The sequence below is a fragment of the Carettochelys insculpta genome, chromosome 18 (genome assembly GCF_033958435.1).
Source record: "Carettochelys insculpta isolate YL-2023 chromosome 18, ASM3395843v1, whole genome shotgun sequence".
NCBI classification, from domain to species: domain Eukaryota; kingdom Metazoa; phylum Chordata; order Testudines; family Carettochelyidae; genus Carettochelys; species Carettochelys insculpta.
The window spans coordinates 16,653,197-16,664,478 of record NC_134154.1 but is presented as its reverse complement, the minus strand read 5'-3'; the positions used below and the strand labels follow the sequence as shown (position 1 = coordinate 16,664,478).

Genomic DNA, 11,282 nt, shown 5'->3' with positions numbered 1-11,282 from the left:
AATAAATCATTTTGTTACTTTTTAAAGTGCTACTTGACTGCTTTTTTGTTTTGACCAGAGTTGTGTAAGTTTTTCTTACCTGTAGCTGATATAATTCTACTCCCAGAATTTTATAGTGTAGACCAAGTCATATTATGATTTATGAAGTGAAATAAGTGATGTTCCCTTTGTAGTGGATAACTAACACTACATTAGGAGTTGTACTCAAATGCTAAATGTTTAAAGAAATACCCATAATTTGCATAATTATACCTATATAATCCCCACAACTACTGGGATTTAAAGAAAAGACATGGTGTGTGTTGGATTTGTCTTGTACCTGCAGGGCGGTTGTGAATTCAATCACCTTCCCCCCTTGCTCCCCCCAATGTAGTAGCATAGGTCAATGATGACCATTCACCACTGTCCTCTTCAGTGGGCCATCTTTTCTTGTTCTGACTTTTTTAAACAGGAAAGTGGTGTTTCTTCCACAGTAAGGTGACTCCAGGAGCTGGAGCTTAAGGCCATGCATCCAAACAAGGCAATGCTGGAAGAGTTGGCAACCCAGGTTCCTAGGGGAATTGGGCCCTCGAGTGGTACAGGGGCCCTAGTAGCTTGTACAGCGTCATGCTGGTTGTGTCCTGCGCTAGTCGCCTCACCATTCTGCTTGCCCGCAGCAGCGCCCCTTGGTGGGCTCAGAGCACAGGAAATGCAAAGGCGACTGCGAATCGCACTGCTGTGTCCCTGCCCGGTGCGCATAGCATAGTCCGCCATTGGTCTGCCCCTTTCTCGGCTCGAAGAAACTCCTTGCCCTCTCCCCTCGCTCTTCCTGGCTCTGGTGAAACACTGCGCCCTGGGAGCCCACAGTGGTGCAGCCCACCTGGCATTTCTCTCCCTACGGGGTGAGCTTGCAGCGGTAGCACCCGGGACTTCTCTGAGGAGGGGGTGGGCCCGAAACGCGTCCGAGGCGAGAACGTTCTTGAGGGGGCGGGGCTGGCTCGGGACAGGAGCAGAAGGTCGGAGGGGGCGGAGCTCGTTCAGCGGTGAGGCGAGTGGCTACTGCCTGGTGCTTTCCGTGGCGGTCTCCGGGTCGGCAGATCCGTGTGGTCTCCGCGGCGCTGGCTGAGGGGTGCCCGGGCCGCTCACGTGCAGGGACCCGGTGAGTGCGGCGGCTGTCGCAGGTCCGTGTAGCGCTGCGATGATGCGAGCAGGACTCTACCTTTCTGGGCCTTAGCGTGACCCCAGTCGGGCTGTTGGACTCTCTGGGCTCGTGGGCAAGAGGGTCCTTGGACACTAACCGAGTCACAGCTGGTGCAGGACCCCGGCAGACATGGGGAGTCATCAGGAACGGGAGACCTGGGCAGCCTTTCCTCGCAACTGGCTACAGTAAGTGCATTTGCTGCTGGGTTCTTGCCTTGAAAACGTTGCCATTACGAGGTTGGTGCTGGAAGCAGCAGCAACTAAACGGATAAGCACAAAATGACACACTACTTGTACAGGAAATGTTCTCCAGGCAGAAAGCAGGTTCCTAGTCCAGATCTGTCCAAAAGGGGTATCTAAATGGTGACTATATGATGCATACTGGATACATGTATGGTTTAATTTAACTAGGAACATACTTACTTTTATGGTTAGTAATTACTGTGTTAATGTTTCAGTATTTAACATTGAAATTGAGAGAAGAAAGTGGGGATGGTGTGGCCACACTCTCAGAAAGTCATCATCCAGCATGGTCTGTCAAGCTCTCACATGGAATCTGCAAGGAAAATGCAAAAGTGGAAGACCTTGAACAAGGTGGCGAAAGCATACCAAGATTGAAGGACAATAACTGGAGTACGCTGGAGCCAGCTAGAAGTTTTGTCCCAAGACAGACTGAGGTGGAGGAGACTTACAGATGATGTATTCCTACCTACTCCACACAGAGTATAAGGGGTAAGTAGTAATGTTACAATAATGTTTTAGTCAACTCTGTTGTTGAAATTAATTTGTGTGCAAAGAAATACAGACATTACCTAACAGATCTGCTCTCTGTTGTGATATATATCTTTACTGCCATGCTGCTTATTGCTACCCACTGCCCTTAGGGGACAAAACTTTTTCAGAAGGCCTTCATGCTTCCTCCAGTGTTATCAATCATAGCCATTATAATTAATTGGATTCCTGTAACTAGGTAGAATGGGAACATGATACTGCAGTTGCACTAGTAACTATTGGAAACCAGCAGCTAATGCTTATCTTGTTGTCAGTCCTAAATCCAATATTGTCACGTTTCCCATTTTTAGCCTTCTGCAGAGAAGACTTAAGCATGGATCTCTGGAACATTGTCCATTTAATTTGCCAGTGCTGCAGTCTGAGCCATACACCAGGGGCCAGCAACACCTGGCATGTATGCCAAGAATGGCACACAAGTGGATTTTCTTTGGCACCCCAGGCAGGAGCTGAGCCCCACTCCACCTCCCCCATGCAGTCTGGAGCTTGCTCAGAGCCATGCCACCTGTGGATTAACAGAAGACCAGCTAATGCTACCAACTGCCATCCAAACAGTAAAGCTCTACATCTTTATCTGTTAATGAAGCTGTTGTCACAAATAGGCCTACTTTAAAAAAGCATCACCAGCACTCAGACTGTACATAGAGGTCAAAAGGTCGAATTTTGGCACTCTTCCGAAGCAAGGTTGCTGCCCCTGACCTCTGCTGTCACCAGGTCAGCCACAAGAATCCCTAAAGTATTATATTGTTGGTAATTGTAGATAAAATATAGTATTAGAGAGGTAGCTGAGTTAGTCTGTGTCTTCAAAAACAACAAGAAGTCCTGTGGCACCTCACAGACTAACATCTATTAGCTTATAAGGTGCTGCAGGACTTCTTTTTGTTGTTAAAATATAGGTTTGTCAGTTTGATGTTACTCTTTGTGATGTTTCTAAAGGTGTAGTCCTCTCAGCTATCCTGTTTAATAGACTTAGATTACATACAGACTAAAGATTTTTAGTCGCTCAGGCTATATTAAAACTTTGTTTTCATTTTACAGCACTCTTTGTATGCTGCCAGCAGCAGTTGCTGCTCCCCCATATTTGTGTTGCAAATCCTTTTCCTTTTAATAAACATGAAATGAAAATCTTCAATCACAATCTTAGATAGTAGGCAGCTCTCTACTTTAAATCAGCCACAACAGATTACAGCTCCATGCTTACTACAGATCGCTGACTGGTGCAGTTTGATTCAGGTAAAGGAGAGTGGATGGCAGTATCATACAGACCTCCTTTCACTGGAGCTTAAATGGTGCATGCAAAACCTTTATATTATTTTGTTTCCAAAACAGGCAAATTTGAAGCTCTTGCTGTCTTGCTTCAGAAGTTCAAATCTAAAGGATGCTGTGTGCTGACTTTGTCACAGATTTTAATGTTAGATATACTGGGAAGTGTTCTTAAATACTCATTTTCTTACCTACATAAGAATTGATGAAAATATCAACTGTAAGCAATGACTGGTGAGAGAGCTCTCTTAACTTCTGATGATCTATTAGTTCATATAACTTGAAGAAGAAAGCTGACAGAACAACAGCACTCTATCCTGTTTTTAAAAATTAAGTCTTCCTCTTTGGCAGTACCACTGGCGTACTGTCGTCTGTGCTAGAACAACTAAGTGGTGGTAGCACAGAAAACCCATTTTCTGAAAAATAGATTAGTTAAATTGCTAGGCATCAAGGAAGAGAGAAGTTGTCAAGACTGTCTATGCTGGGTCATCCTACTCCATGATTTTGTAGCATAGAGAGCCTTGAATCATTTTATCCCAGATGAACTTCATAATATTCTTGATTTACAGCTTGTGATTATGTTGACTATAGATGTACTGTGAGTCTTCTTATGTCTGTTGGCATTTCCTCAGCCTTACTCCAGGGGCTTTTTTGGCTGTATAGTGCCCTGGCATTGCCTGAGGATAAATTTAAAAATATGCTCATATCCCTCCCCAGTAGGACTCTGGGTTTCCTTTGGGGCCTACAGTTTGAGCAAACAGTAACTCCAGTGACCTAGTTCTTTTATTTCATTTTCGTTTCATATATATCATTGTGGTTTGAGCTACATACAATGTATAGCATCAAGAAAAATATTTTGCCTTAAAGAAGCAGTCTTCACAATAGGGAATATTCAAATTAACATGTAAAAAAAAAAAAAAAAAAAGGGAAATCAAGAAGAAATGGTGGGTATAATATAACAAAAGAAGACATTTGTGATGTGTTCTGATTACACTGGTCAACTAAAACCTGATTCTCAAACACTTCAGAATAGTATGCAAATTAATTTAGGATTGTGTTGATTTATAAAATATTAACAAAAAGATAACTGAAGACTGTAAACATCTGACAGATCACAGAAATAAGTAATAAAATTAGTATTTTAAGATCTTCATTTTACTACATCTTAAAAACAAGAAGTTAAAAAATGTCATGTACAACCAGTTTGGAGTTGTAACTACAACTGTTCCCCATTTGGGAGCTCAGGAAGTTTCAACAGAGACAAGTGAATCTTCTCTGCCATTCTTTGCTCCCACAACACTTTTAGAGGTATGTGTCATGTAGAGGCAAATGTTGTCTTGTGAACTGATTCAGATATACTGGTGCTTGCAAAAGCTCAGGAGTAGTTGGATACAAGAAACAAAGACATCCACATATGCAAGTGACACTAAAATTTAGAAGCCAGTGTTGCTACTGTAAAACAGAAGTGTGGGAGAAGACTTAGGCTGACAGAAGTGCTCCCTAGCAAATGGCTTTGGGCGTGGGGTTTTCGAAAGTGCTTAATGTTGGCTGAACTGTGCTTCCACTAAAACCAGTGCCATTGTAAAACATCTCCATTATTATGTTGGGGTATTTGCCCTCTGAACACTTTTTTTTCCTCCTCTCCCCCCAACTTGAGACTAAGGGGAACTTTAAAAAAATGTTTTCTTTTCCATTATGATTACTATTTTTCTCTTCCATTTTTCTGTTCACATATTTAAAATCATTTGTATTTCTCACTATTCTGTTTTGTTATGGCAGTTAATGTGCCTGATAATCTCTTAGACCCTAGCTTGCCACACACTAACTGCTATTGGATGGGGACTTTTGTAAAAACCTTTCAAACTAAATCTTATATAAGAGTAATCTGTATGGTTAGACAGAAATGTAATATAAACAGTTAAGACATTTTGATTATATTCTTAGAAGAAATGTGTTACGTTCCAAATCCTAAAACTTGCCTCTTATTTTACTGTTGATTTGTAGGAGCCCAATCATTGGATGTTCATATCTATCAGTTTCTAAAACATACACATAAAGTAGCTCAGCAAGAGAGCCATTTATTTACAGGTTGTCTAAGCCAGGCTACTGCACAGAAAAGGTAAGCTGTTTTGCTTGCTGTCTCATTCAAATTATGCTTTTGGTGGTGGCTTGATAGTAAAGTCATGCAAAACTATGTTCATGGTAGATCAAATAATAGAGATGATCTTTTCCTTTAACTGACCTGCGAAGGATGTTTTAAAAATTGGATTTTTCCAACGTTCTGCTGTCAGTGGCAAAGCTGACCAGTCTTGTCATTTAAAGCGAATCATCCTTTCTATTAGTATCTTCCTGTCTGTAAAATGGATGTAGTATGAGCAGATGTGTTGTGATAATGTTTGTGAGGAGATTTTTTTTTTAAATCTTCAGATAGGTGCTACATAAGGGCAAAATAATATTACTCTTACTAAGATTCATAAAGTTAATCTCCTTTCTCATATCTTGTTAATAGCGAAACCAAGTTACAGAGAAATGAAATAGCTTGCCTCAGACCAAGTCATAAATCAGTATCAAGTTTGGGCATAGTATTTCATTCTCCTGACTTGTTCTGTTGTTGGTCTCTACCTTCTACAGTATTTCTGCCCTCTCTTACTTTTGTCTCACATTTTCACTGTGTAAAATGTACAGTTAGTAACTCTTTCTCATCTACAATTAGGTTCAGGCTCAGTCACAAATTGGGGTGATGTCCCAGTCAGTACCCGCTGGTCACCAGACCTAAATGATTTCTGCAGCAATGGCTACAGCACTGGTGACACCCTAGAATGCAATAGAGAAAGAAGTCCTGACAACAGTCTCTCTCAAGTCACTGACTCCAGGGGAACAGAATTCAGCAACCTCACTCAAAATCAGCAAGTAAAAGTGCACAAGTCATCTGCTTTCATAATGTAAAAACAGCTGTGAAATCTTGTTGAACTGATTAAATTTGAATAATCCAAAAATACAATGTTTTATGATTGCTAAATCATTATAATACAGTCTTCAGGTTGTCCACATTGTATTTTCAAAATGAAGGCTGAATACTACTTTTACAGAATAAATGCAGGAGGAATTGTTTTTGAACTCTGAAGAAATAAAATGATAAAAGAAAATGAACTGTGAATTCTCTTGTGCAGAAAAAGCCCATTCTTCTGTATTGAAGCAGAGAATGACTGAATTACAATGACACAGGTAGTCAGTATTATGCAGGCCATTGTCTGTAGTGCAGTATCAAAGAGCAGCCAGATACCCTTTAAACAGAATTACATTTTACTTGTGGAGTAATGCACTAAATGATGAAAATGGCTGTCTTTTTGTTAGATCTGCTGCAACTTGTGAGCAGTTGTATTGAATATATGTAACCAAATGCAAATTACATATTAATTTTTGCTTTTAAAGTAGGAATTGAGTGAACACTGACATTGCATAAACTGAGTGTAAGCTGAACAATAAAGTACCCTTTATTTTGATATAAATGATCTTCTTTCCATCTTGTTTTCTTTGTACATGTCTTGTTTTCTTCTGTGGTCGGGGGCATATTCTTTCCTCTGCCCCCTCTGGACATCCACAACACATAGTTTGCATGGACCTATTTTAGGGTGGCTATAGAGAGTGGTAAATAGTCTCAGAGGGGAACCTCTATTAGTTTGATGCTTCACTAGTAACAAGCAATCCCTTGGCATCACAAATTACTTAGTGTCCATGTTGTTATAGGACTGCTTGTTATTAATGGAGGGTGTGTAGGACCTGTGTAGCAAGACTTAGGGGACTTTCCTACAGTGAGCTCCATGTTGAGAGGATCCTCTCTGTGCAGTATCCCTGCGCTCACTCTGTCGAAGAGCGTGCCCGTGAATCCGCCCCAGCTCCTTCCCGGAAGTGTACGGTTCGCGTCTTTGGTTCGAGCATGCGCAGTGAGGGAGCCGAGGGCCAGGAACGGAGTGCGCGATTTGTCTCCTAGCAGTGCCCGTAGCGGATGTTCCCCTCACGTACCCCCGCTCCCCTCTTCCTGTGAGGAGGGAAGGGAAAGTGCGGCCCCGGCTGCTGGGGTAAGCGGGTCCCGAGGGGGACCGGAGGTCAGAGCGGAGAGGGACGCGTTCCCCTGTGGCCCGCTCCGTCTGCAGATCCGAGGAGCCTGGGGCTGAGGTCGGGCCCTGGTTTCGGGCACTAGTCCCGTCCGTGGGGGCGGTGGGGCGCTGCGGAGCGGGCCTCGGTCTCTACGCCCCCCTCCCGGTGCGCAGCGCGAAGGAGGCCGCGGGAGGGTTAATGTTAATTAATTCCCTTGGCCGTTAGGAGTTAAGTATAAAGGGAAATTAGGCTCCCGCTTTCATCTCCGCTCCGAGTAGCATCCTCGCACTTTGCGCGGTCGCTGCTGGGAGCGGTGTGTGTGGATGTGGGCGTGGGGGGGGGGGGGTGGAGGCTGCACTGTTGCTAGGAGCGATGAGAAGGGGTGTGTGATGCCCTGTGAGTCTCTGGGGCAGCCAGGACCGCTCTCTGCAGATGGGTCTTGGTTTCCGTGCAGGGGGAGGGGGTCCACATACCAATTGTTAACATTAGGAGTTGTGACAAATCAGGGTTTGTTCATCTGAAGTAATTCATATGACAGAAGCATCTTGCTCGTTCACATACTTCAAAGGAAAGAAAAGCAAGGAGCCCTGTAGCACCTTAGAGACTAACAGATTTATTAGGGCATAAGCCTTTGGGGTAAAACTCACTTCCTCAGGTGAAGTGGAGTGGAAATACAAAGGCACGTATATATGTTATAAAATTACTCAGGGGAAAAAAGTAACTATCCATTGTAAATTAGGGTGATCAGTTAGCATGTTTGTGGCCATTCAGTGTAGCTGATATCCATCCAAGGGAAGATGCCTCTGTATTTTGGATAGTAACAGAGAGGTAGCCCTGTTAATCTGTATTCTAACAAAACCAGCTGTCACATAGCACTTTAAAAACTAACAAAGCAATTTATTAGGTGATGAGCTTTCATGGGACAGACCCACTTCTTCAGATCTGTTCCACAAAAGCTCACCACCTAATTAATAATTTTGTTAGTCTTTAAAGTGCTACATGACTGCTGGTTTGTTTTGTCTGGAATGCTAACCAATTTCAAACCTTATTGAGGCATAACTGTATAGTTTGGATTTTGGAAACGAGCTCCAATTGGTCTGTTTCACTTTGTAATTAGGTTTTGACTTTTTTTTTTTGTAGAAGTTTGGCTACTTTTAATTTCTCTGCTGAATGTTCAGAGAAGTTAGTATTCCTATACAGTCTGATGTATGTTCCCTTTCTTGATGCCACCAGTTAATCTGATGAGGCGGGTTTTACCCATGAAGGCTTATACCCTAACAAACCATTAGTCTCTAAGGTGCTACAGGACTTGTCTTTACAGCTACAGGCTAGCACAGCTATCCCTCTCATACTTTAGAGGGTTATTGCCCTATCTGCTTTTCAATGAGGAGGTGAATAGTTGTGTGTGCTGCTGAGATCTTATTATCAAACATTTATTGTGCATTTTCATTTATTTGTATGTTGTCTCAAGTGACTAGTCTTTGACAGACAGTATAATAGGTCCTTGTTTATAGCAGTTTGTTTAACATAGCCAGCAACCATGTCAAGCAATAGGGGAGCCAAGAGTTGTGGCATACTGTATGAGAAGCAGGTGTTTGTATGCACTGTATTAGAAATTGAACTGCGATTTTCTAAATAAATGAGCGAACTATATGTTGCAAATATTAGCTTTTTTTCCTTTTCTTTTCTCCCTTTTAATTCTCTTGCTAATTTGCAGAGCCCAGACTTTGGCATTCAGTCTCTCTGGCAGTGCACATTAGAGAGATTATACTGTATTAGAATGCTAAATAATTTGATAATTAGAACATGTTTCACTTTAAATAATTTTGTTCAATAAATAGCATTTTAAATAAAAAATTGTTTTTTGAGTTGATTTTGTTTTTTAACATGTTGTTGGGAGATATGAAGGAAGGAAGAAGGAGCATTAACTATGAAGTACAATATTTTCTCCAAACTTTGAGTCAGTAGGAAGTGAGAGAGAGATTTAAGCAACACATTTTATTAGTTTTTATAGGAAGAAAAATACCTCTTTGTAATATGTTTATACCCATCTTTCATCCTGAATTCTCAGTTTTAATCACTGAATTGTATTGTGTGTCAGTGCAACTAGCAGGGATTTGGGAAATAACTGTTAAATACCAGTACTGTTGTTGGGGCTTTCGAAATAACTAAGCCAAATAGATTAGATGTGTTTAAAAACTGAGTCTACATTTCTTGTGGATGTTTCAAAACAAGTGGAAAGCAGTCTTTGAACTCTTTCCACTCAGCTTAGTTAGTCAAAAGAGGAACATATCGCTTATAATGCCATTTTGTTGTGGATTATCCAGAATGTCTTTGACTAGAGAGGTGTATAGGAGGTTTAAATAGTAAATATATTTTTGGTGTTTGTGTTTTGGACCATACACATTTTAAATAGTTGTATGAAGATTATGGTGTTAACTGTAAATATCTCATTTGTTCCTAATTTTGAGGTGGAAAAACTTCTGTATTCTTACTCAAATGTTTATCTTCTAACAGTTACCCCTCACCCCCAAAATCTTTGCCTTCACTAAATTTCTGTTTTTCTGTATTTCTTTAGCATATACTTTAAAAAAAAAAAAAAAAGGTGAAAATGCACCATGGCAATGGTCCTCAGAATGCTCAGCGTCAACTCCAGAGGTCCAGATCCTTCACAGGTAGTGAAGGAGAAGAGCAGCAGACAAATTTACCACAATCACCTGCAGCTTCATTTGCTCCTTCTGCAAGTCCATCTGCACCACAGTCCCCTAGCTACCAAATACAGCAATTTATAATGAGTAGAAGTCCAGTAGCTGGGCAGAATGTGAACATCACACTGCAGAATGTTGGACCAGTAGCATCAGGAAACCAACAGATAACACTCACCCCGTTGCCAATACCAAATCCAACGTCACCAAATTTTCAGTTTAGCCCTCAACAAAGGAGGTTTGAGCATGGATCTCCATCGTATATTCAAGTTACTTCACCATTGCCTCAGCAGGTTCAGTCTCAAAGCCCTACACAACCAAACCCTGTACCAGTACAATCATTACCAAATGTTCGAGCAGGCACCCCAGCTTCTGGCTTGGGTATGTGCAGCCAGAGCCCTACTAGGGGATTTGTAGATGCTAGTGTGCTTGTGCGACAGATCAGTCTGAGCCCTTCAAATGGTGGACACTTTGTGTATCAAGAAGGATCTGGAATTGCACAAATTGCTCAAGGAGCTACAGCACAGGTACAAATTCCATCTTCTGGGGCACCTGCAACTGTACGAGAACGCAGGCTTTCACAACCTCATTCACAGACTGGTGGCACCATTCATCATCTTGGACCTCAAAGTCCTGTGGCTAGTGGAGCAAATATGCAACCTTTGACTAGCCCAGGCCATATTACAACTACTAACTTGCCACCTCAAATCAGCAATATTATTCAAGGACAGCTCATGCAGCAGCAGCAGCAACAGCAGCAGCAAGTGCTCCAAGGGCAGCAGTTGAGCAGACCTATGGGATATGACAGGGGTTCTGGTGGATTAATAGCTGGAGTAGGAGGGCCTCCTGCTTTTGGAATGACATCACCACCCCCTCCTACAAGCCCTTCACGAGCCAATGTGCCACAGGGTCTGTCTAATCTTCCTCTTACTTCTACAGTAAGTACAGGAGTGAAAAAACAACCTAAAAAATTGGAGGAGATTCCACCTGCTACTCAAGAAGCTGCTCAGATGAGAAAGCAGTGCTTAGATCATCATCACAAACAGATGGAGATTTTGAGGGAGACTTTTAAGGAATATTTGATTGAACTATTTTTCTTGCAACATCTTCAAGGGAATATGATGGATTTCTTAGCTTTTAAGAAAAAACACTGTGTTCCATTACAAGCATACCTTAGGCAAAATGACTTGGACCTTGAGGAGGAGGAAGAGGAGGAACAATCTGAAGTTATTAATGATGAGGTAAGAC

At 41.9% G+C, this 11,282-nt stretch overlaps 1 protein-coding gene and 1 non-coding gene across 8 annotated transcripts in view; both read left to right on the top strand.

Moving 5' to 3' along the window:
* Positions 1-1,017: 1,017 nt before the first annotated feature.
* EP400 (E1A binding protein p400) overlaps positions 1,018-11,282 on the top strand; it is a 116,407-nt gene continuing 106,142 nt past the window's right edge. For 6 of the 7 annotated variants that reach the window (XM_075012362.1, XM_075012363.1, XM_075012361.1 and 3 more), the window contains exons 1-5: positions 1,018-1,365; positions 1,638-1,911; positions 5,236-5,350; positions 5,945-7,310; positions 9,908-11,275. In XM_075012362.1, coding sequence (XP_074868463.1) covers positions 9,941-11,275 — 1,335 coding nt within the window. In that variant the 5' untranslated portion in view covers positions 1,018-1,365; positions 1,638-1,911; positions 5,236-5,350; positions 5,945-7,310; positions 9,908-9,940. Of the gene's footprint in view, positions 1,366-1,637; positions 1,912-3,929; positions 4,540-5,235; positions 5,351-5,944; positions 7,311-9,907; positions 11,276-11,282 lie in introns of those variants that run through there. The other variant, XM_075012358.1, reaches the window with a different exon arrangement.
* Positions 3,855-3,993, top strand: LOC142022910 (small nucleolar RNA SNORA49). The gene has a single exon (XR_012648073.1). It is a non-coding gene; the product is annotated as a small nucleolar RNA SNORA49 (small nucleolar RNA).